We start from the raw sequence: 25567 nt of genomic DNA on the forward strand, positions 1-25567 counted from the left end.
GGGGGGGGGGGCTCAGCCCTGATCGCAAGCTCTGCTGAATGGAACCATTTTCCCAGGAAGAACCCCAGGCCTTCCAGCAGATGCTTTCTCATGGGGCTTCTGCCTTCAGGCGGTCGCACCAGAAGCTCTGATCAATGAGGAACCTGCATGCATCCCCCCTGCAGAATGAGGATTTCAAGAAAATCCCAGCTCCTCTCAGTGTCTCCCTGTTCCTGGCTCCCCTGAGAGCCTGGCCACCTCTCTGCACCCTGCCCTTGTCCCCTGCCCCACACACACATATCCAGACCTTGGCAGTGGCTTTCCCACCTCCTTCCAGCTGCCGCCTTCCTCCCTCCAACCTCCTCTGCCCGGCTCAGCCTCCTCAAACGGGAACAGTGTGAGCCTGACACCTTTTTCGTTTCTGCCAAGCTTCCCTTTTCATGTGTAACTTCGGGGTGTCACCCCCCCCATGCCATCTCTGCCTCCTCCCTTCCTCTGCCCGGCCTCACCACCACCTCTTATACTGGCCTCTCACTCCCCCAAAACAGGGAACCCCACTCCCCAGGTACCTTTCCTGCCCTGAGTGCCCCCCAAGGCTCCACCACACCCTCTCCCTGGCTATTCTCCCTGTCTGGGTACCATGTGGAAAGGGGGTACCCCAGGAACCTTCGTGGGGGACAGAGGGTGTTCTCTGTTGTAATCTGGATGGTGGTCACATGGGAGACCCCACGGGGACTTCACCAAGCCACAGGCTCTGAGCACTATGCAGCCTTTCCTCTATATACTGGGAATGAAGCCCTGATTCTTACCACGGTGTGGTTGAACCCCGAAAACATCAGGCTGAGGGAAAGAAACCGGACGCAAAAGGCCACCTAGTGTATGCCCTCACTTTCGTGAAATGTCCAGAACAGGCAAATCCAGAGACAGAAAGCAGATTCGTGGTTACCAGGGGCTGGGGGAGGGGGTTGGGGAGTGACGGCTCATGGGGATGGGTCTCCTTTTGGGGTGACGGAAATGTTCTGGAACTAGATAGAGGTGATGGTTGCACAACATTGTGAATGTACTAAATGTCACTGAAGTGTTCACTTTTAAAAACTTAGTTTTATGTTATGCCAGTTTTACCCCAATTTAAAAAAAAAAAAATTTGCAGTGAACCAGCTTGTCATCCCATGGAATTGCAGGACCCCTCCAGCCTGGAACAGGAGACCTGTCCCCACGTCTGCTCCCTCACACTGCAGGTGTCCAGCCTGGAGCCCGTATCAACCCAGGGCCTAGCAAACTCCTTCTGGAAGTAAATATTCTGGATAATAAATATTTTCGGCTTTGCAGGCCAGATGGTCTCTGTCACAGCTACCCTGCCATCATGGCACAGAAGCAGTTGTGGACAACCAGTAAATGAACGGTCCTGACTGTGTGCCAACACACTTCATTTATGGATGCTGACATGGGAATAGGATTTTTACATGGCAGGGAATATTACTCATCTTGGGGTTTTTTGTTTTTTTGGGTTTTGGGGGGTTTTGTTTTGAAACCATTTACAAATGTAAAAAGCATTCTTGGCTGACGGGCAATACAAAAACATGCAGTGGACTGGATTTGGCCCACAGGCCGGAGTTTGCTACGTGAACAGTTATTACTGAAAAAGAATTCTGACAATTGGCATTTCTAATGTCCAGGACTTAAAACTTGAACCCCTCCCACACCCCCAAACACAGAGATAAAGAGTAAGCCCATGGGATGCGCTGGGGCTACCTACCTTTCTGTTCTCCAGGTCTCACCTGGAGTCTCTGCGTGACTTCCAGGGAGCCCCCAGGCTCCAGGCTGAGGCCTGTAGAAACTTTATCCTCACAACCTGAAAACCTGCTTTTGTTTTCCTCCCAGGCTTTCGGGAATGCTAAAACTGCTCACAACAACAATTCCAGCCGATTTGGGAAATTCATCCAGGTCAACTACCTGGAGAGCGGCATCGTGAGAGGGTGAGTCTGTAGCCACCCAGGCTGTGCACTCAGCCCTCGGTCTGAGGTCCTGAGCTTCCCTGCGGCGGGGTGCCAGGACTGAGCCAGCAGAGAGCTGGGTGCTGAAATCGTGGGCTGGCAGGCATTTGTGAATAGTACAGGGAAGCAAGTGTGATTTTCAGTCGTTGATGTGAAAGTCTGAGCGGTGGGTCGAGGTGGGAGTGTGGGTGGGGGAAGGGCGGCACCTTCGTAACCAACCCTACCTTCCCCAGGGCAGCCCCATGGGCCCAGGCACCCACGGAGTAAGTATAATGAGCTAGAGGTCCTAGCATGATAGCGTTTGCCAAGAACAGGCAGGGGCACGCCACAGGTGCCCTGGTCTTGATGTTTCTAATTCAGTGGGTCTAAGGATGCCACAGGGAGAGTTGATGTGGACTCTGGCATTTGCCAAACATGCCCCTTTAGCTAGAAGGAGACGTGATGCTGGGTAGCAAAGTGAGGCAGTTGTCCAGGCAAGTACTCAAAGGAGGTGGGTGGGTGAGAGGGAGGGTTTGTAGATTGATGGATGGACTCATGGGTGGGTGGGTGGATGGATGGATGGATGGATGGATGGATGGGTAGATTCATGGATGGGTGGACAGATGAATAGATTCATGGATGGATGGATGGACTCATTGGTGGATGGGTAGATTCATGAGAGGCTGGTGGGTAGATTGATGGATTTGGATGGACAGATGGATGAATATAGGTGGATGAGTCCATAGGTGGTAACTGGACTGTGAAGTTGACTGCCTGGTGGAAGTTAAAACAGGTCTACATTTTGTGCCAGAAATGTGAGTTCCTTAGGTGAGGGCACAGTTAAATTCAACTAAATGTGTAATGTTGAAATTGTGTTCCAAAAAAAAAAGAAAGAAAGAAATTGTGTCCATTTGTAATCTGTGCAATGGTTATACTAATGAAAATATCTTGCAGCTTTATACAATGAGTTAATGTTACAAGGAATTATCTATTTTGTCATAATGTCATTTCAGAATTTAATACTATAGGATTTTTTTTCTTTAAAAAAATTATATTCTGGGTAGTTTCAAGTAGTTAAAAAAATGTAATTGTGATTTAATACTGCATAGGGTTTTGGATATTTTTCTAACAGGCAAAGGTCTTATGAGCCAATAAAACTATTTCACAGTGGGAAAAAAAAAAAAAGGCTTTTCGGCACAGTCCATTGCCTGGTGGCTCGAAGGAACCCACCCCCTCCACATTCTGATGTGAGGGTCTGCAGTAGCAGTGGGATTTGCGAAGGCTCCAGGTGATGTTCTGAGCATCAGGATAAGAAGCCTTAAATGTTAGACGTGGGGAGACCCGAGCAACAGGCCCCTGGAGGCCGTGAGAAGGCGCCGGTGTTTCAGGAAGGGAGAGGTCCTCCAGGACTTCAAAGTGTCCAGGTTCTTCTGTCCATCTAAACCTAACTGACGATCATTTCAGTTGATGGTGCCTGTTCAAGACGAGGACAGAAATGTTATTTTCCCAAATCCTTCAGCCTCTGGCTTCTTTCCTTTTTCCCACTGCCCAGGCTCTGATGGGCAGTAGTGCAGGAGAGAGACCCTCAATAAACACAGCATCTGCTCTGGCCCCTTAGCCCTCAGGGACACTTAGGAAGTGGGCCTCAGCCCGCCATGGGCTGTCCAGTGGTCCCTTCCCGACTACTGCTGGGCCCAGCTTGGCATCTGCATGGGCGGAGCCACCCACCTGTCCCCACCTGCCCCGCAGGTTTCAGCCCTTTCTCCACAAAGACCCTCACTCATTTTACTTTATGTTATTCTATTCTAGTCTACTCTAATCTACTCTATGCTGTGCTGCGTGGCTTGCAGGATCTTAGTTCCCCGACCAGGGATTGAACCCGGGCCCCGGCAGTGAAAGCGCTGAGTCCTGACCACTGGACCGCCAGGGAGTTCCCCCTCACTCCTTATTTTAAATCTGCTTTTCTCCCATGGGTCCATATCTTGCACAGTTGTATCTGCCACATTGCAGGCCTCTGACCAGCAGGAAAAGCCCAGCGTATCTTACTGGGTAGAGGACACAGAAACAAACTGTTTCTTTAGTTCCAGTGGCTCCTTGGGAGCAGAGACACCAAAAGGCTGCACATGTTCTCCTGGGTCCCAGGCTGGCTCTGCAGGCCAGAAGCCAGAGCCTTTGCTGCCAGTGGGCACCGCTCCCCGCCTTCTCCACCCAGATTGCTCCTTCCTGCGTTCTCCATTTCATGTCCTGTGGCTGCTGAAACAAAGTACCACAAACTGATTGGCTCAAAACAATAGTTTATTCTCTTACAGTTCTGGAGGTCAGAAGTCCAAGATCAAGGTGTGGGCAGGGCCACACTCCCTCCAGAGGCTCTAGGGGTGGATCCCTCCTGGCCTCTTCCAGCTTCTGGGGGCTCCAGGCATCCTTGGCTTGTGGCCGCATCACCCCAATCTCTGCCTCTGTCTTCACGTGGTCTTCTCCCCCGAGTCTCTCTGTGATCTTCTCTTCTGTCCTTTGGGACACTTGTCCTTGGATTTAGGGCCCATCTGGACCATGGAGGAAGATCTGATCTCCAGATCCTTCACTGAATTACACCTGCAAAGACCTTTTTTCACAGTCACAGTCACATGTTCCAGGTAGACATGTCTTCTGGGGGCCACCATTCGATCCAGCACACCAGCAGGGCTGGCCCTCAGCTGAGTGGCCAGCCTGTCCCACCTCAGCTCCTGTCAGGCTCAGGGCCACTGTGGCCCTGGGTGGCTGGATCTCATAGATCAGCTTCAGAGTCCTATCTATGACCTCAGATTCAGGAAAGGAAGTCCTGCCTCGGCCCTTGACTGTGGCCTGCCCACACTCCGAGGAGGGAGGTACACTTCCTGTCCAGGGAGCAGCTGCTGCCAGCTCACGAGGAGCAGGCCCAGACCCGGTTCTGCTTTTGGGCAGGTGACACTTCTCGATGCCACTTCCCGCTGAGGCCAAGGGTCAGGGGCAGTCCAAGTCTTCCCCCAGTTCCCCAATTTGCAAGGCCTCGTCTTCCTGTGGGCTCAAGGGCTCAGTGCCAGCGGGATCCCTGGCTCCCTCAAGACCCCCGTAGGGGCCTAGGCTCCCAGAATGATCAGCAAAGGGGAGAGGCGATGGCCAGTCAAATGACAGCTCGGTGCCCCTGAGAGGTCGCTGTCCTCCCCCATATGCCGACACAGTACAGGGAATCGGCTACAGATTGAGATGAAAACGTGAGTCTAGGAGCAGACGCAGCCTCCTCCCCCAGGAAAACAAACTGCTGAGAACTGCAAGTTACTGGCCAGTGGAAGGAATGGAAGAAAATACGGGTTTGAAAGAAGAGACAGCACAGGCTGAGCCCTTGGAAACCCACCCATGCAGGTTGTGTGTGTGCATGTGTCTGTGCAAGGCTGCAGACAGAAGACTGCCGTCCTGTGAGAGAGGCTGGCAGCATCTGGCAGGCCCTGGACCCTGCCACCCCTCGGGCACCAGCTTCCTCTTCTGTGTAACAAGATGGGTTCAGATGAGGGTGACCTGCAGACCTGTACAGCTCACACACGTGGTGATAGTGGATCCCATGAGAGGCAGGGCCACTGCCAGGCCACCTCCCTCCTGTGCGGTCCCAAGCAACGTGTGGCCTCTCCCAATTTTTAGCGCCTCATCCAATCCATCGGTGGGAGCCACAGTGCCCATACCTGGGGACATTTAAATCCAGGTCATTGAATCTCTGCAAAACAGTGCCTAGAACCTCGTAGTAGATCTCCAAGGAATGTTTGATGTCTCTGTTAGCATTGAGGATGTGGCCGCAGACATGCCTTATTCCTGCCCCAGAGCCCACATAGCCTCATAGACCCAGGTCCTTCAGATGTCCATCAACTGATAAACAGATAAGCAAAAAGTGGTGTGTCTGTACGTGCAGACTATTATTCAGCCATAAAAAAGAATGAAGTTCTGATACACGCTACAGTGTGGCTGAATCTCAGAATCATTGGGTTGAGTGAAAGTAAGCAGATACAATATTCGGTTAACCCTTGAACAATGCAGGGGTTAGTCGAAAATCCAAAGATTACGTAGAGTTGGGCCTCTGTATCTGAGGTTCCTCCAAATCCATGGTTCCTACGTATCTGGTTCCACATCCATGGATTGAACCAACCTCAGATCACGTAGGACTGTAGCATTTACTATTGAAAATATCCACATATAAGCGGACCCGCAGTTCAAACCTGTGTTATTCAAGGGTCAGCTGTACTGTACATACTAAATGAGTCTATTTATTTATTTATTTATTTATTTATTTATTTATTTAGGCTGTGCTGGTTCTTTGTTGCACACGCGGGCTTCTCTAGTTGCAGTGCACGGGCTCGTAGTTGTGGCGCGAGGGCTTAGTTGCGGTATGTGGGATCTTAGTTCCCTGACCAGGGATCGAACCTGGGCCCCCTGCATTAGGAGCACAGAGTCCTAACCACTGGACCACCAGGGAAATCCCCTACTTTTTTTTTAATTCTAGAAAATCCAAACTAATCTTTAGGGGATGGTCAGTGGCTGCTTGGGGGTGGGTGGCAGGGAGAAATAACAAAGGGCCCACAGAGACTTCTCAGGATGATGGATGTGTTCACTATCTTGGTCACGGTGGTGGACTCACAGGGATTTGCATTTGTCACAACTCATCCAGTCACACACTGTAAGTCTGTTGTGCATCAATTATGCCTAATAAAGCTATTTTTGAAAATTACGTGAAAGGACCCAGTCAGAACTCATCCCGTTGCGTGCTTTGAGTATGTACAGTTTATCGTGTATCAATCATCAATAAAGTTGTTTCAAAAAGAATAGAAAAGTGAATCCATTATCTTGTATTTCGATTTTCAATTAGAGAAACTTTTCATGGCTGGGGAGATGGTGGGAGCAGGGTTCAACCTTCCAGTGTTATTAGTGGGCACATGGGTCCAATCGTTTCATTTCCTGGCACCTGTGGGGCGTCCTGCATGATGCCAGGTTGGGCTTCCATACAGCTGTCATCCCAAATCTGGTCTGGAGGGCAGAAGTAGCCCCCCCAGTTTCCTTATTTTTATAGATGGTAGTCGTAGGGCGAGGCACATTTATGATGATTGTATTTACCTTTAGAGTAAGATTTTCAACATTTAGGTTGCTAGTTTACCACACTCAAGGTGATTACCTTTAGGTCCCTGTGTTTGCCATGGGTCCAGGGATGTTAATCTGCAGCTGGCTTTTCCATGGTAACAAATCACTCTTGTTCTTCAAGGAAACAGTATGAACGTGTAACACTTGTCCTTCTTTTTCCTCTTGATGACAGAGCTGTTGTCGAAAAGTACCTGCTTGAAAAGTCTCGCCTGGTCTCTCAAGAGAAGGATGAGAGGTAGGGGGATATTTCCTTGGTGATCCATCACATCTACCTTCTTCCCTATGAAGGAGAGAAGCAGATGTCCTGAGTTGGGGGAAATCTACAGGAGGCCATGGCGGATCTCCTGGGAGCGTGAGCTCTGCCACCTTCTTGTGCCTCCCCGGGGCTTTTTACTGGAGTAGGTGCTCAGATGTCTGCCAGAATGTGGTTAGATTAGAAGCATCTCTGATCCACCAGTGAGCAAGACATATGCCCACCACCTGAGGAATCTATTCGCTGGAGAAGCTCCTGGTTTGATTTTTGGGTTTTTTTTGTCTTGTTTTGTTTTTTTCTTAAGACATTATAAGAATCGACTTCTTGTCTCAAATTTGTACATAGTCGAGCTGCTGTTTCCTCCCTGGCCTGGTCTCCAAAGCAGTATTAGTAGTGGTTTGAAGAGTAGCTGTCACTCGGCCTCCAAAAACAACTTTCTTCTCCTAATTTTGACCTACAGGAACTACCATGTGTTTTATTATTTGTTACTTGGCGTCAGCGAGGAGGAGCGTCAGGAATTTCAGCTCCAGCAACCTGAAGGTTATTTCTACCTCAACCAGGTAAACAGCCCCGAGACCCAACCACGAATGCAGCCTCTGTTCCCCACGGGCTCTTTACGCACTGCTGGGAGGTCAGAGGCCGTCCGCCTTGGCCCTCTCTAGCCCCCAAACCGACTCCAAGGAGGCCCAGAGCGGGGTGGCATAAAGGACCCCATTCATTCCCCCACGTCCTGGGCCATACCCCATCAGTTCCAGCCAAAATCATCCTCACACGCCACCCTCACCAGCCCAGAAGTACCCAGAGCACTGCCGACTTTGTTTTCTCAGCATAACTTGAAGATTGAAGATGGAGAGGACCTCAAGCATGACTTTGAAAGACTCAAGCAGGCCATGGAGATGGTGGGCTTCCTCCCTGCCACCAAGAAGCAGTAAGTGGGCCGGCCCAGCCGCCCTGCCATCTCCCACACAGGCACCCCTGGGGCTTACCAGTCACTCTCAGATGTGACCCACCCCCTCGTAGGAGCCTCACTGAGGAGAGTAGCGCAGTGACAGGGGATGCTCGTCATTAGCCATTGGGAGATGCCAATTAAAACCACAGGGCTGGGCTTCCCTGGTGGCGCAGTGGTTGAGAGTCCGCCCGCCGATGCAGGGGACACGGGTTCGTGCCTCGGTCCGGGAAGATCCCACGTGCCGCGGAGCGGCTGCGCCCGTGAGCCATGGCCGCTGAGCCTGCGCGTCCGGAGCCTGTGCTCCACAACGGGAGAGGCCACAACAGTGAGAGGCCCGCATACCGGAAAAAAAAAAACCACAGGGCTTTTCAAAGGTCATTCATCATTTTTAAATCTTTTTTTTTTTTTTTTTTTTTTTTTGGCTGCATCACTTGGCTTGTGGGATCTTAGTTCCCTGACCAGGGATCAAATCCGGGCCCTCGGCAGTGAAAACACGGAGTCCTAACCACTGGACCGCCAGGGAATTCCTCCATCATTTAAAAACCTTAAGTCCCACATTAACAGACTAATTAGCAGATTCTGTTAATTAGCAGAAAACTATACTATCTCAGTAGATGAAGAAAGAAATCTAATAAAATTAAATTTACTCAGGTGTATTCACCCAAAAAACCACAGGGCTTTTGCCCAACAGTGTGGGTATACTTCACAGTATGGAGCCATACACTCAAAAACAGTCAAGAAAGCAAATTTTATATAATGTGTATTTGACCACAATTAAAAATTGTTTTAATTCTTCAAAACCACACAGGGTGTTCTCTACACCTGCCCGGGCGACCAGGATACCCAGAGGGAACATCTCTGCTGAGCATGGTGCTAGGGGGGCACGAATGGGGCCAACTGCTGTGGACAACCATTTGGCAGTTTCTACTACGGATGTGTGTACACAACCAAATGCATACATTGGCTCACCCAGAGACACGCACATGAAGGCACACAGCAGCCTTGTTTATAACAGCCCCCAAACCTGGAAACCCTCCCAAATGCCCACCAACCGAGATTAAATAAAAAAACATATTGTGATATATCCCTGCAGGGGTCAGCAAACTTTCTGGAGAGGAACAGATAGTAAATATTCTCAGCTTCACGGGCCACGTGGTCTCTGTGGCATGTTCTTCTTTGCATTCTGTTTTCTTTCTTAACGACCCTTTAAAAATTGAAGAACCGTTCCTCCCCACCACCCCACCCAGCGGGATCTTAGTTCCCTGACCAGGGATTGAACTCGCACCCTCGGCAGTGAAAGTGCAGACCACCAGGAATTCCCTTAAGAACCGTTCTTAGCTAAGGAGCTGTACAAAAATGGGACCCCAGTTTGATGACTACCTGGACAACCCCACACACAGCAGTGGTTCTCACTGGGGCCCCAATTCCACCCTCAGGGGACACTTGGCCTTGCCTGGAGACATTTTGGAGTGTCACACTGCAGGGGTGGGAGGGGGGCCGGGTAGGTAGAAGCCAGGTGCCAGCAGTACGGAGGCTGAGAAGTGCTGGTCGGCAGCATTAAGAAGGGACGGTGCTATACACGGTAACACACCTGGCTCCCCCATCTCACACCTTTTCAGTAAGAGGCCAGATACAAGTACACGTGATTTCACCGAGGTCAGGTTCACAGATGGTATTAGATGTCAGGACAGTAGTTCCTCTGTGGGGCTGGTTCCAGGGCCTGAAATGTTCCATTCCTTGGTCTGAGTGCCAGTTACAGGTATCTGTACATTTTGTGACACTTCATCAAAACTCTTTACTTGGGGAATTGTGTGCTTTCTTTTTTTTTTTTTTTTTTTGTATGCATATTATGCATCCATAAAAAAAAATTTTAAGCTCCTCCCCAACACCACTACCACCAAAAAAAATAGAGATATGTGCCTCCCAAGTCCTATTCCACAAAGAGAGTCCCCAGGGGAGGACTGGACATCTTTCGAATTTCGTGTGTTCTGACTGGAATTGCTGGTTTTACGAATTCAGCCTCGTTCACTGGAAACTTGGGCCCAGTTCACTGGAAACTATTGTTGTCTCACGACTGGGGAAGGTGCCCCGACCTAGGTTCCTTTTCTCCCCCAGGATCTTTTCCATCCTCTCGGCCATCCTGTACCTGGGCAACGTCACTTACAAGAAGAAAGCCACGGGCCGAGACGAAGGCTTGGAGGTTGGGCCCCCTGCGGCGCTGGACACACTGTCACAGCTCCTGAAGGTACTGGCCCCTGTCCTCAGCCACAGCGGCCACCGAGGCCCAGAACTTCCTTCACTGACTGCGCTTCTGTAAACTGGGGCCTGTCTGCCTCCTTCCTCCCCCAACCATCTCTTCTGTGTCCCTTCCTCATTTCTTTCTTTTTTTTTTTTTTTTAATTGAGGTATAATTAACATACGACATTAGGCTTCCCTGGTGGCGCATTGGTTGAGCGTCTGCCTGCTGATGCAGGGGACACGGGTTTGTGCCCCGGTCCGGGAAGATCCCACATGCCAAGGAGTGGCTGGGGCCGTGAGCTGAGCCTGCGCGTCCGGAGCCTGTGCTCCGCAACGGGAGAGGCCACAACAGTGAGAGGCCCGCGTACAAAAAAAAAAAAAAAAATACGACATTATTTTAGTTTCAGGTATACAACATAATGATTCGGTATCTGTATATGTTGCAAAATGATCATCGCAGTAAGTCTAGTTACATTTGTCACCCTAGGTGGCTACAGGGTTTTCTTTTCTCTTGTGATGAGAACTTCTAAGGTCTACTCTCTTAGCAACTTTCAGTTATGCAATACGGTAACGTTAGTCACAGTCGCCATGCTGTACACTACATCCCCATGACTTATCTTATAACTGGAAGTTTGTGCCTTTTGACCACCTTCACACATTTTGCCCATCCTCCATCTCTGGCAGCCACCATTCTGTTCTCTGTATCTGTGAGCTTGGGGGGGAGTTGGGGGTTGCTCTTCGTCTTTAAAATTCCATATATAAGTGAGAGATTTTTTTCCATTATAGGTTATTAAAAGATATTGAGTATAGTTCCCCTTGCTATATGCTATGCAGTTGGTTGTCTATTTTATATGTAGTAGTGTGTATACTTTATTTTTTTATATAAATTTATTTTTTATTATTATTTTTTTTTTGGCTGTGCTGGGTCTTCGTTGCTGCACACGGGCTTTTCTCTGGTCGCGGCGAGCGGGGGCTACTCTTCGTTGTGGTGCACAGGCTTCTCATTGCGGTGGCTTCTCTTGTTGCGGAGCACAGGCTCTAGGCGCATGGGCTTTAGTTGTGGCTTGTGGGCTCTAGAGTGCAGGCTCAGTAGTTGTGGTGCATGGGCTTAGTTGCTCTGCAGCATGTGGGCTTTTCCCAGACCAGGGCTCGAACCTGTGTCCCCTGCATTGGCAGGCGAATTCTTAACCACTGCACCACCAGGGAAGCCCCATAGTGTGTATACTTTAATCCCAAACACCTAATTTATCCCTCGCCCCACCCTTCCCCCTTTGGTAACCATAAGTTTGTTTTCTATGTCTGTGATTCTGTTTCTCTCTTGTAAATAAGTTTGTATCATTTTAAAAATTATTTTTAAATTTTTTTTATTTTTGGTTGCATCGGTTTTTAGTTGCAGCACGTGGGATCTTCATTGCTGCATGCAGGTTATTCCTTGTGGCACATGGGCTTCTCTCTAGTTGTGGCGTGTGGGTTTTCTCTCTCTAGTTGTGGCGTGCGGGCTCAGTAGTTGTGGCTCACGGGCTTAGTTGCCCCATGGCATGTGGGATGTTAGCTCCCTGACCAGGGATCGAACCCGCATCTCCTGCATTGGAAGGCAGATTCTTTACCACTGGACCACCAGGGAAGTGCCTGTATCCTTTTTATTTAGATTCCACATATAAGCGATATCATATGATATTTATCTTTCTCTGTCTGACTTACTTCACTTAGAATGATAGTCTCTAAGTCCATCCATGTTGCTGCAAATGGCATTATTTCATTCTTTTTTATGGCTGAGTAATATTCAATTGTGTATGTGTACCACATCTTCTTTATCCATTCATCTGTTGATGGACACTTGGATTGCTTCCATGTCTCGGCTATTGTAAATAGTGCTGCTGTGAACATTGGCGTACAGGTATCTTTTTGACCCTTCCTCATTTCAGAAGGACTCCCTCTGGGGCTCTCCCACCTCAACCCCTCACTTGCAAGGCTCTTCAAAATTATCGTTTATATATGTATATAAAACTGAATCACTTTGCTATACACCTGAAACTAACATAATATTGTAAATAGTTCAATTTTTTTTAAATATCATCTTTTGATCAGCGAGGTCATCTTGTGATTGGACCGTTCCCTCGTCCGCTTGTCCTCAATCCCAGGGGCGCTGGGCAGTGTCTGGTGTCGTTTGGGGGGTACTACTGTCTTCTGGTGGATGGAGGCCAGGGATGCTGTTTGACGTAATGGAATGCACAAGACAGTCCCCCTACAGCAAAGAATGACCCAGCCCCAAATACCTGTGGTGCTGAGGCTTCTTTCTAAGCATGCATTCCATCTGTGGCTCTTAAAGTGCACCTGCTTCAGGGAGCCCCAGCTCCTGTTGTGCTCATGAGGATGAGTGAGCACGTCTGCTGGGAGACCGGGGCTGCTCTTCTACCCCAACACTTGACTTCTCATGGATGGGACTCGGCAGTCGGGGAGAGCCAGGCCCCTTGCCCAGCCCCTGCACCCAGGCCAGGAACCCACTCCAACAGCGACAGCTTTAACACAGGTCACCAGGCAGCACCTGGGCCCGAGGCCCACAGTGACACCCAGGCCTGTGTGACCACACTGTCAGGGCCATCGAGCAAGCCTGTGGGTGGTGATAATTTTGAGACACACCAGGCGTAGCACACATTGTGGATTGGCAGCCCTGAGGGTGGGCTTTGGGCCCACTTCCCGGCCTGTCTGCTGGGTGTCCTCCCTCCCTCCCCACGCCTTGCCTCAGTGACACAAGGATCCAGTCCATGAGCTCTCCAACTTGCCTCCCCTTCTCTCTCTCTCTCTCTTTTTTTTTTAATTAATTAATTAAATATTTTAATTGAAGCATAGTTGGTTTACAATGCTGTGTTAGTTTCTGGTGTATAGCAAAGTGATTCACATATATATGTGTGTGTTTTTGTGTGCGTATGAATATATATATATATTTAGATTCTTCTCCATTATAGGTTATTACAAGATACTGAATATAGTTCACTGTGCTATACAGTAGGGCCTTGTTGTTTATCTATTTTATATAAAAATAGTAGTGTGAAAAAAAAAAATAGTAGTGTGTATATGTTAATCCTAATTTATCCCTTCCCCCCACCCCTTGACCCTGAAACAGGTGAAGCGAGAAATCTTAGTGGAAGTTCTGACCAAAAGAAAAACAGTGACCTCCAACGACAAACTCATCCTTCCCTATAGTCTCAGCGAGGTGAGTGCTGCCCTGGGCTTCTGTGAGGTGCCAGGCCCGATAACATGAGTGCTCAGGGCAGAAGGGGAGTCTTCAGGGACAGCTGGCATGGGTAGTGTTTTTCCTGCCCCTAAAGTGACAGCAGAGAACCCTGGCGACACTCTGGTTTTCATGTGAGCTCAGGTGTGGCACAAAGCAGCCTATACAGCTCGAAGGCCAGAGCCGGGGCCACGTGTGTGGTGTCTATGTCCAGCTGCTCAGCGGGCACGCTGGTTCTCACCAGCAGAAGATAGCCACCTGCGGCCCACAGGCCAAACTCAGCCCACTGCCTGCTTCTGTCGATAAAGCTTTATTTTCATACGGCCACGCCCGTTCATTCACATGCTGCTCTCCTGCTGCAGCAGCAGAGCTGGCCTGCAAAGCTGATCCTATTGACTCACCGGCCCTTGCCCAAAAAAGCTTGCCGACCCCAGGGCTTGAGCATGACCTTTACATCCATTGTGTGGGTCCCTAAATCTTGATAAGGCACCTCTCCCTGGCCTTTGCCCCAGCCTTGAGGTTTTCTCTGTGATGTGTTTTTCTTGTGTTTTTACACCTCTAGACTTATAGCTTGGGGAGCAGCAGGAAAGTACGTAGCTGCGGTGGGGGGTGGATTTTTAGCTGGTGGTGGAAGCTGCTCAGGCATCTGAAGTGGGTACTGCAGACAGCTGGAGCCCCTGTGGGCAAAGGCACCCAGCCGTGGTACGTGAAAGGTGCCGCAGGTCACCTGAGCCTGCAGCACGGCTGCTCCCCAGAGGCGCCAAGCTGAGCAGAAAAAGACCAGGTACAGAGCTGCGTCCTACACGGCTCCATTTCCACAAAACCAGAGGGACTCGTTCTAGATCTTGATAGTAGGCCAAGTGAGTCTTGTCACAACTTAGATCTGAGAACCTACAAAGAAGGAATTCCTTGTATGTAAATTAGACCCCAACAAGCCTTTTTAAAAAGTGGTAAAGACCATCGCTGCTTTTAGGCACCCAGTGGTGGGGCCCATGGTGCTCCCAGAACCGCAAGGGACCTGGCTTTGAACCCAGCCCAGCCTCCTGGTTCGTTCTCCCACGGTGCCCTCCCTGAGCCTGCGTTCCCACCCCAGCAGTCCCCAGGGTGCTCTGAGGCCAGCCGGCCCATGAGAAAGACTTGGCCAAACCGCAGGCTGCCAGGTCAGGGCTTCATGCTTCATGCTTGGGTGGGCCAGGGCACCCAAGCTGACGGGACAGCGTGCAAAGTGAGAAGGGGGCTTGTCAGATGAGTTGGGTGTTTCAAGTCACCACTTCAGTCTCCCCACCTGTGCATACAGACCTCAGGGCCTGACCCGCCAAGGTGTGACACCCCCTCTGTACCCACAGGCCATCACCGCCCGCGACTCCATGGCCAAGTCACTATACAGCGCCCTGTTTGATTGGATCGTGCTGCGCATCAACCACGCCCTCCTCAACAAGAAGGACATGGAAGAGTCCGTCTCGGTGAGGACCACACACCCTCGGCAGGCAACCCATGACATCAGCTGCAGTCGGTCGGGCACAGGCCAGTTCTTCCCAGGGCAGGGCCAGGGAACCAACGGGATGTGATTCTCAGGGCCCAGCACAGAATGAAAACACAGGACTCCGGGCTTCCACTGCAGGGGGTACCAGTTCAATCCCTGATCGAGGATCTAATATCCTGCATGCCATGCAGCATGGCCCAAAACAAAACAAAAACCAAAAATCAAAAAACCACAGGGCTCCTTGTTTAATATTACGGGTTCTAAGGCCCTCACCAGCAGACAGGTTGCTCCTGAGGGAGGGCCCACCAGTAATAACCATTCTCTCTGTCTCCCCAAGTGCTTGTCCATTGGGGTCCTCGACATCTTCGGGTTTGAAGACTTTGAGAGGAACAGTTTTGAACAGTTCTGTATCAACTACGCCAACGAGCAGCTCCAGTATTACTTCAACCAGCACATTTTCAAACTGGAGCAGGTAAGGAAATATCGTCTTATCCGCCCATCCCACCCAAGGAGGAAAAGAATGAGCCAGAACCGGGATCTCCCTTGGGACCTGGTTTGTCATCAAACCCGCCCCAGAATTTTTCTCTGCAAAAAAAAGGGAGAGTCTGGGAACATTCCCACCCAGCCCAGGATGAGGCAAACGGCAGGGATATTTGGGGCCACAGCTCAATTTTGTACCTTCTCTCTGCTCAGACATGAAAGTCCTTTTGGTGGGAGAGAAACTGAGTTGCCTTGTAAGGATTTGCTTCAGTCAACAATAAAGATATCCTGTCTTATGCGTCTTCACACTGAGAAATAACCAGCCGTCTTTACCCAAGTATCATCCTTCCCATGATTGATTCTGATGGGGAAAGAAGACTGATGGGTTTATAGAGATGTTTAGCTAATTTTACTATTACGTCTTTTGGCTGAAAGTCACATTTCTCACTTGAAATATGGCTGGTCCGAATTGAGTTGTGCAGGAAATGCAAAATACATAGCGGATTGCAAAGACATAGCTTGGGGGCAAAAAGGGAATGTAAAATGCCTTGTTGGTAATTTTTTATGTCAATTACGTGTTGACATACATCATACACCTTGGGTATGTTGGGTTAAATTAAGTATATTGTTAAAGTAACTTCACCTGTTTCTTTTCACATTTTTAAACATGGCTGTTAGAAATTCGAAATGACATGGGTCTCTCACATTATATGACTATCGGACATTGCAGTTCCAGAGCAGGGGCCACCCAAAGTTATTGGCACGTGGCCACGCTCATTTGTTGACATAGCGTCTGTGGCTGCTTTCACGCTACAACAGCAAAGCTGAGTCATCGTGTGGACACCATCTAACTTGTAAAGCCTAACATATTTACCATCTGGCCCTTTACAGAGAAAGCTTGCTGACCCCTCGGGGGGGTTTACGTGTGATTTTCAGCACTTTGCTGTGATACAGTAAATCCCCATTCCGAGGGCGAGTTTGTAAGTACAATTTGTTCGTTAAGTCCAACAAAGTTAGCCTAGGTATGCAACTAACACCATTGGCTATATAGTACTGTACTGTAATAGGTTTATAATACTTTTCACACAAATAATATATAAAAAACAAACAAACAGGGACTTCCCTGGTGGCGCAGTGGTTAAGAATCCACATGCCAATATAGGGGACACGGGTTCGAGCCCTGGTCTGGGAAGATCCCACATGCCGTGGAGCAACTAAGCCTGTGCGCCACAACTACCGAGCCTGTGCTCTGGAGCCCACGAGCCACAACTACTGAGCCCACGTGCCACAGCTACTGAAGCCCGCGCGCCTAGAGCCCATGCTCCGCAACAAGAGAAGCCACCGCAATGAGAAGCCTGCACACCGCACCGAAGAGTAGCCCCCGCTCATTGCAACTAGAGAAAGCCCCGTGCACAGCAACGAAGACCCAATGCAGCCAAAAATAAATAAATTAATTTTTAAAAAAAACACAAAAAAATAAAACATTTTTAATCTTACAGTACAGTACCTTGAAAAGTACAGTAGTACAGTACCACAGCTGGCATACAGAGGCTGGCATCGAGCGAACAGGAAAGAAGGCTTACTGACTGGAGGAGGGAGAGGAGGTGGGAGATGGTAGAGCTGAAGGATCCTCAGCAATGGGAGACAGAGGGCAAGCTGCACAACCACTTGTAGAGGACGCACGCATGTGACAATGTACGCCAGACACGTGAACTAACTTAAGTGATTGGACATGCAAATGCACGTTTGCATCTTTGCAAGTTCGCAACTTGAAGGTTCGTACATAGGGGACCTACTGTAGATGTTTGACAATGTGCATTCCTGTGGCTAACTGTTCATTTATTGAATAATTTTATATTTTTATTGTTATATTCCTATTGGTAGCTTAATGTGCATTCTATGTTATTTGCACATTTATATTTAAATATGTACAAGCATGTGTAAATAAAATATGTTTTTTATATGACGTGTGCTACATAAATATTAACACGTCCATGAAATGATGAACTTACCGGATACCCCTCGAACCCTACAGGAGGAGTACCAGAGCGAAGGGATCTCGTGGCACAACATCGACTACACAGACAACGTTGGCTGCATCCATCTGATCAGCAAGAAGCCCACCGGCCTCTTCTATCTCCTGGATGAAGAGAGCAAGTTAGTGTCCACGGCCCAGTGTGTCCGCAGACCCGGGCACCATTCCGGCTCTGCAGCCCCAGAGCCTTACCCCAAATCCATACCATCCCAAGAACTTCCAAGTTGCTCAGACTCACGCGGCCACAAATCCTGACCTCACGTTTGCAAAACACAGTACCATCCACCACAGAAATATTAACACTCAAGATAGCTATGAACTTGGAAACACACCCTCCTGGGAGTCCTCGGGAAAGTATTGGGCGACCTGAATCTAGAAACTGGGCATGGGCTTGGTGCGTCCTTGAAAAGGGCAGGGCATGGAATCGGGCCCAGATGCGAGACTCTCCACCAAGCCTGCCGCCCCTTGTCCACAGGACACGATGAAGGCTGGAGAAAGTATTTTTAAGGTGCTTCATGCTTGGTCACCCAGCCAGAGCTCCTGAAATCGCAGACAGCCTAAACCAACAGAAATGTATTCTCTCACAGTTCTGGAGACTAGAAGTCCAAAATCAGTATTGGTGGGCTGAAATCAAAGTGTGGGAAGTTGCATCTTCCAGCTTCTGGGGATCCAGGTGTTCTTGGCTTGTGGCTGTATCACTCCAATCAATCTCTGCCTCTGTAGTCACATCATCTTCTCTCTTTCTGTCTCATCCCCTCTTATAAGGACTCCAGTCCTATTAGATTAGTGCCAACCCTAATGACCTCCCTTTTTTTTTTTTTTTTTTTTTGGCCATACCACCACGCAGCTTGTGGGACCTTAGTTCCCCGACCAGGGGTTGAACCCCGGGCCCTCAGTAGTGAAAGCTCCGAGACCTAACCACTGGACTGCCAGGGAATTTCCCCCTGATGACCTCATCTTAACTTGATTACATCTAAGGTCACATTCACAGGTTCTGGGGGTCCGGATGTGGACAGTCTTTTTATCAACCACTTTATCAGGCCCCTTGTTTGCTGCTGAAGTCCCCTCAGGGCTGGTGTGAATCAGGCGTACCTCCTGTCTCAGACCAAGTCTCGTCCAAGACAGGACACATCCATCCTAGGCCGGGATCTGCGGAGAGAATGTTCAGACAAGGGAAGAGGCAGGGTGCTAGGAAGGGCTAAATCATCACTCCCAGGAAACTCCCAGAGCCGAATCTGGGGGAAGTGTGCAAGACAGGGCAGGGCTGAGCAGGGTCAGATTTGTCTTAGTTGAAAATCTTGCTATTTAAAAAAAAAAAAAAAAAAAAAAAAAAAGAAAGTCTTGCTATTTTAGTTCATGGAGTTGGGGGAATGGGGGCAGGGGCAGAGAAGGCTTGAATTGAATTTTCTAAAATAGTGTGTTAAAATGTTATTTATTTCCACAACTGAGTGAATGGATCTCTCTCGCTCCACACCCTGGCCCTGGCAATGACGTGCCTTGTAGCTACAGAGAATGTCCTCCTCTGCCCCCTGTTAAGCCATGGAGCCAGGCATCGGGGATTTGGAGGCACGTCTTCCTGCCTGTGTTTTGCGGTGAGGCTGGGCAGAGGCTGGGGATGCCAAAGCTGGCTGTGGCATTTCCTTCCTGGGAGGCCAAAATAGCCAGGTACAACGGCTCCCTTATTCTGCCCCCAGCCCCCCTCCCTGCTTCATCCTGTTCTCCCGGCCCCTCCGTCTAACAGAGGAACACGGGCAAGACCCACTCCAAGACACAGCACCCAAGGGCAGATGGACCTGAGACCAGAAGTCACCCCGTCCTGGGATTATTCCAGGAGCTGCCCATGGTAGGCCCAGGTCCCAGTCTTGCCTGGACCGCACGTTCGCGTGAGCACTGGGCTGCTCTGCCTCTTCCAAGTTTGCTCCGCAGCCCCAAGTGCATCACTTTGCTCGCGGCCTCTTCAAGCCAGGTGGCAGTTTCCCGGCCCTCGGCCCCGTGCTCAGCCTGCAGGAGCCCAAGCACCGGCCCACCTCATCCACGGAGGGCCCGCGACCTGCAGCACAGAGTGGGTGACCGGCCGCAGTTCCTGCAGTTAAAGGTCTTACATCCTCTTCCTAGCTTTCCCCACGCCACGAGCCAGACCCTGCTGGCCAAGTTCAAACAGCAGCATGAGGACAACAGATACTTCCTCGGCACCCCCGTCATGGAGCCGGCGTTCATCATTCAGCACTTCGCAGGGAAAGTGAAATATCAGATCAAGGTACGCAGCCATCCGCTGGCATCATCAGTCAAGTCACGCTCTGCCTGGGAGGCGGGAAGGGGACTGCGTGGGTACCCTGGAGGCCCCTCCCCTCTGGCACTTGCTCTGTCCCTCCTCTTTTTTTTTTTATACATTTATTTATTTATTTAATTTTTGGCTGCATTGGGTCTTCGTTGCTGCACACAGGCTCTCTCTAGTTGAGGCGAGTGAGGGCTACTGTGGGTTGCAGTGTGCGGGCTTCTCATTGCGGTGGCTTCTCTTGTTGCGGAGCATGGGCTCTAGGCGCACAGGCTTCAGTAGTTGCGGCTCGTGGGCTCTAGAGCGCAGGCTCAATAGTTGTGGCGCACGGGCCTAGTTGCTCCGCGGCATGTGGAGTTTTCCTGGACCAGGGCTCGAACCCGTGTCCCCTGCATTGGCAGGCGGATTCTTAACCCCTGCGCCACCAGGGAAGCCCTGTCTCTCCTCTTTATTGCTTTTGCTGGGCGAGGTTCCAGGGCTCTCGGGCCCAGTGTCAAACCCCTGGCTGTACTGTCGAGGGCTCCACGGCAGGAGCCACCTCTCTGTTGTTGAGATGCACTGCCCACTAGTCCTTCCCGTGCTGGCCCCCAAGGCCTCGGCCGGCACTGGCAAGGGACCGCCCGCCTCCATCATCCCTCCTGCCACCCCCCACCAGGACTTCCGGGAGAAGAATATGGACTACATGCGGCCGGACATAGTGGCCCTCCTGCGGGGCAGCGACAGCTCCTACGTTCGTGAGCTCATCGGCATGGACCCTGTGGCCGTGTTCCGCTGGGCGGTGCTCCGGGCTGCCATCCAGGCCATGGCCGTGCTCCGGGAGGCCGGGCGCCTGCGAGCCGAGAGGGCTGAAAAGGCTGCAGGTAGGAGGGTCCCCAGGTCACTGTTGAGAAGAGGACACTCATAGTCCATTGCAAAGTGTAAATTTTCATTTCATTTAGCACATTCCCAAGGTTGTACAACCAGCACTTCTATCTGGCTCCCCAAACTTTTTTTTTTCTTTTCCATTATAGTTTATTACAGGATATTGAATATAGTTTCCAGTGCTATACAGTAGGACTTTATTGTTTATTTTATATATAATAGTTTGTATCTGCTAATCCCAGACTCCTAATTTATCCCTCCTGCCACCCTTTTCCTTTGGTAACCATAGGTTTGTTTTCTATGTCTCTGAGTCTGTTTAGTAAGTAAGTTCATTTGTACTATTTTTCAGATGCGACTTATAAGTGATAGCATATAAAATTTGTCTTTCTCTGTCTGACTCACTTCATTTAGTATGATAATTTCTAGGTCCATCCATGTTCTGCAAATGGCATTGTTTCATTCTTTTTTATGGCTGAGTAATATTCCATTGTATAAATATACCATATCTTCTTTATCCACTCATCTGTTGATGGACATTTAGGTTGCTTTCATGCCTTGGCTGTTGTAAATTAGCTCCCAAGGTCTTTTATCATCCCAAACGGAAAGTCTGTAGCGGGGTGTATAATTTAACGTCATCCGCACAAGGCAGGAAGGTGTGTCACCACTTTTCTGTGAGGATAACCTGAGGCCCAGAAGAGCTGAGTGGCTCCGCCAGGGTCACTCAGCTCGAGATACCAACCACAGCATGCCATTTTAGGAAGGGTGTCGATTAAAGGAGGACCAAAAGGTTAAAGCCTTTATGAGAAGTAGGAAATAGATGGTGCTGTTTTGTGGGGAATGGAACATTTCACGGTTCCCCATTCTGCCCAAATTTGAGTGTCAGGCCCTTTTTTTTTTTTTTTTTTTAAACGGGCTCAAGTCAGGATCACAGCCTCCATGGAAAAGTTACAAAGCCCTTCAGCTACAAGCGACCCCCACCCCCCAAACTTCATCTGCTCTGTGTCCCCAGCAGGTCTGGGCAGCTCTGGTGCCCGAGGTCACCTGGGAGAGCTGCAGAGAGGAGCCAGCACCCCATCGGAAAAAGTGTACCGGTGAGCGAGACCTTGATTTATCCCAAGTGAAGCCAGTAGTCAGCGGCATTGTTTAAAATGGCGCCAGAAACCCGACACTCTGAACCCAGGTCGGGGTTGACCAGAATAAGGAACACAGCAGCCGCTTGAACCAGAAAGACCCAGAAGTAACGGCATCTGGTGGCCGCATTTCTGCGAGGCAGGCCTCGTGCATCATCTGCGTTAGGGGGATGTGGGCGGCTCAGTTTACAAAGGCGCTTTTCATGGCCGGTCATGACCGTTGGCGGTTGGGGCCAAAGGGCTGCTGGTCTCACAGAGCAACAAGCTTGATTTAAGAGCACTTCCACCCTTAGCCAGCCTGGGGTGTTCCGAAAGCCGATCAGCTAAGTTCCTTCACTCTCAGTCAGAAACACAGATGCACCGTTGCCTATAAGGGTGTCTTGTGGCCACCTAGCAATGGCCAAGGGTCCTCCACATACCCCAGTTGCTACTGAGTGTAAAAGTGAGCAGGATTGTGCTTCCAGGATTTAAAAAGGCTACACTGGACAGACATCTGAGGCCATGACAAAGCCAGGGGAGGGACCCTTCTGGCAGCCTGAGAGAGGCAGGCTACATTGAGAAGGGACCACTTGGGCCAGACAAGGCAGGCAAGGTGTGCTAGCCATGGGGGCAACATGTGCAAAGGCCCTGGGGCAGCTGAGTCCCCAGCCTCTTTCTCAAGACTCAACAAATTCCCCAGGAGCGAGTCACTAAATTTCAAAACATGAAAAAGTCATTTTATTTTTGAACACTTTATAATAAAAACTCCCTCAGGAGATTCACAAACACATATGTGTGGAGGTAGAGCTAGCACCTAGGTAAGTGACCCCATGTCGTTTGTCTGAAAGCAGCGTGTCATTTTCCTGCTTTTAAAAAGGTGCATTTTTAAATCAGCTTTTTCACCCGAAAGGAGGCAAGAGAAAAAAAAGTCCACGTCCCAGTATTTGAAAGTGGCCCCTGACCCACTTGGTCTCCCCAGGGCCTGGCCCCCGGGCTGTGAATCCTGCCCCAAGAGCGCATTTAGTTTATACAGATTCTCCCTTTCAGCTGCTCAATGCTAGATTTCTCATTTGACGGCTCTGAGGAGTTCGATATTAACGCTTTTGAGGACATCATTGCTTTCTATGAAAGCAAGAAGTAAGTAGAAGCAAGGGCCTTCGAACCCAAGACCAGGGAGGCACGCCCAGAGGAGCCGTCATCCGAGGTGCTCAGCGCAGCATCCAGAGCAAGAGGGGGATCGGCGAGCTGAGGGGCACTCTCGCCAGCTTTGGCCATGTCAGGGAGGTGTGGGCTTAAGCCAAGGGCCTCGTTGTCATCAGGAGCTCTGGCCGCTGCACTGACCGCTCAGGGTGTGGAGGTGAAACGTGACCCCTCTGTTGTCTTTGCTCTGTGCCTCCCTGGAGGGTGAGGGAGCAGAGGTAAGTGTGGCCATTCCGGCCCTGGGCATGGTGCATGGAACACAGACAAGGGGCTGCCGATCGGGGTCTTCCCAGGCCAACTGCTCAGAGCTTAAACATGTATTTTAAATAACTGGAACGAGGAATTTCTACAAAAGAGAGGAAGTCCCAGCTCATCCTGCAGCCATCACCACCTCTTTTCTAGAAGTTCTATCCAAAACACCTGTCATCTAGACATTTTTCGCAAATGTCCATTTTCAGAGCATTCAATTTTTGTCTCTAAGCCATTCTCGTTCTCACACCTAAAATGTATGCTCAGCCCTGAACCCACAGCGACTGAACAAAAGAGAGCTAATAAGGTTGAATTCGGGGGGGTAAGGATCTTCAACTAGGGCTTCTCACCCTTGGCACTCTGCTGGGTCACCCTGTGGTAGGGCCGTCCTGTGCACTGCAAGGAATTGAGAGGCATCCCTGGCCTCCACCCTCCAGGTGCCAGTAGTGCCCCCTCCCCCAGTCAGGACAGCCAAGCGTGGGGGATGGAGGGCAGGGGGTGGCATCGCCCCAGGTGGATAATCCGTGTGTGAATTCCAATTTGTTCTTCCCAAGGCATTTCTTGAAGCCCACGAGGAGGCAGCCCACAGAACCATCAGGAGAAACTAATCTGCTGCTTCCCACAGAGACCTCCCCGGTCTTCTGTTTTCAGTAGCCGCTTGATACTTTTTACAGACCAAAAGTCTCTTAAACATGAGGCCTTTTCCAGCGATCCGAGATGCCATGTTGCAAACTCTGTTCAGCCGGAAGTGGCCCCAGGCCCCTGCCTCCCTGGAGGGCGGAGCCTCCTTGGGGTGGGCTGCTGCTCCCGGCTGAACCCCTCTTCTTGGTGCAGGAGGGAGTGGCAGCAGTGTTCAGGCTTCCCCCAGCTGCATGTTTTGGCTCCAGTGGCCTGAGGACGGTCCCGACCGTGCCAGGGACCCTGAGGTGGCGGGCCCGCTGCTCTAACTTGGTCTTCTCTCTATCACTGCACCCCTCCCCCCAACCCAGCGATTTGCATGACCAAATCATCAAGACCATCAAAGGATTGCCCTGGCAGGGTGACGACCCCCGTAGGCTTCTCCAGTCCCTCAGTCGGCTCCAGAAACCCCGCACCTTCATCCTGTGAGTCCCCCCTGAGGCTGTGGGCACCCCCCGCTCCCCCACAAGTGCAACGACCGCCTCCCCGCTCCGGACCCCCCGGCCCGGCCCACGTGGGCTTCCTGTGACACTGAATCAGCCGCTCTAAACGCTGCGCTGTCTTGTGGTTCTGTTCTCACACCAGCCGTCGCTAAGTGGTCCTCGTAATACTCCCTCCCTGGTGTCTGCGCTGTGACCCAAATCCTTGCCAGCTCCCCAGTGCCCAGCACAGCTTCACAGGAATGCTCCCCCACGAAGCATCTGATTTTCTGCCCCCAAATGTGCAGAGCAAATCTTGCTTCCCCTCGCCCCACCCCCACCTTTGCCACCGTGAGCTTATAAAGAAGCCATCAGAAGCAGGGTGTGCAATTTTGCGGTCCTCCGCGCATCCCATGACCCTGCTTTGGGGGCGTGACATAGACTAGGTTTGGACCTCCCACTAACTCACTGCATGACCTGAGTGCTCTGAGCATTTGGCCTCTGTTTGCAAAGCAGGGGTGATGATTTTCATACCCACATACCAGCTGGGCAGCAGCCTCAACCAATGGGCACAAGCAACCGCTCGGGGCTCAGGCCAGCAGAGAGCAAAGCTTGTGCCTGCCGTGGAGCCTGTTTGCAAAGTCATTTTTATTATGCCTTATTCCCCCCCACCGGGATTAACATGAAACCTGACACACAGACAACCTCACAGCCGAGCATCTTGCAAATCTGTGGGGAACCATTTCCTCAGTGGGTCTTCAAAACAGACCAAGCTGCAATTTTTTTAAAAATCTTTCCTCTGCAAGATTCCATAAAGTGTCTAAGAGTGTAGGGGTCATCCCCCCTCCCTTGGCCAAAAGATCAGCTTTCATTTTTAACCTTCTGCCAGTTCGAGTCCAGACTCCCCTACCCAGGCCCCATCTCAGTTCTTTGCGAGATAGACCCCTGCCCTGCTGCCGGGGCGGGGGCGGAAGGGTCTCTGTGGAGTGGCTTGATGTTTGCCAACGTGTAGCAAATA

At 50.4% G+C, this 25567-nt stretch overlaps 1 protein-coding gene and 1 non-coding gene across 2 annotated transcripts in view; one reads left to right on the forward strand and one right to left on the reverse strand.

The window, feature by feature from the left end:
• MYO9B (myosin IXB) overlaps positions 1 to 25567 on the forward strand; it is a 72152-nt gene that overhangs the window by 24824 nt on the left and 21761 nt on the right. Inside the window, exons 2-14 of the mRNA XM_007461000.1 lie at positions 1861 to 1955; positions 7261 to 7323; positions 7802 to 7901; positions 8169 to 8269; positions 10406 to 10535; positions 13653 to 13742; positions 15107 to 15223; positions 15581 to 15715; positions 17759 to 17880; positions 19874 to 20015; positions 20689 to 20893; positions 21907 to 21985; positions 24442 to 24555. Of these exons, the coding sequence (XP_007461062.1) occupies positions 1861 to 1955; positions 7261 to 7323; positions 7802 to 7901; positions 8169 to 8269; positions 10406 to 10535; positions 13653 to 13742; positions 15107 to 15223; positions 15581 to 15715; positions 17759 to 17880; positions 19874 to 20015; positions 20689 to 20893; positions 21907 to 21985; positions 24442 to 24555 (1493 nt within the window). The remainder of the gene's footprint in view (positions 1 to 1860; positions 1956 to 7260; positions 7324 to 7801; positions 7902 to 8168; positions 8270 to 10405; positions 10536 to 13652; positions 13743 to 15106; positions 15224 to 15580; positions 15716 to 17758; positions 17881 to 19873; positions 20016 to 20688; positions 20894 to 21906; positions 21986 to 24441; positions 24556 to 25567) is intronic.
• On the reverse strand, positions 6357 to 6429 carry TRNAR-CCU (transfer RNA arginine (anticodon CCU)). The gene has a single exon. It is a non-coding gene; the product is annotated as a tRNA-Arg (tRNA).

The sequence above is a fragment of the Lipotes vexillifer genome, unplaced genomic scaffold (genome assembly GCF_000442215.2).
Source record: "Lipotes vexillifer unplaced genomic scaffold, Lipotes_vexillifer_v1.1 scaffold469, whole genome shotgun sequence".
Lineage (NCBI taxonomy): Eukaryota > Metazoa > Chordata > Mammalia > Artiodactyla > Lipotidae > Lipotes > Lipotes vexillifer.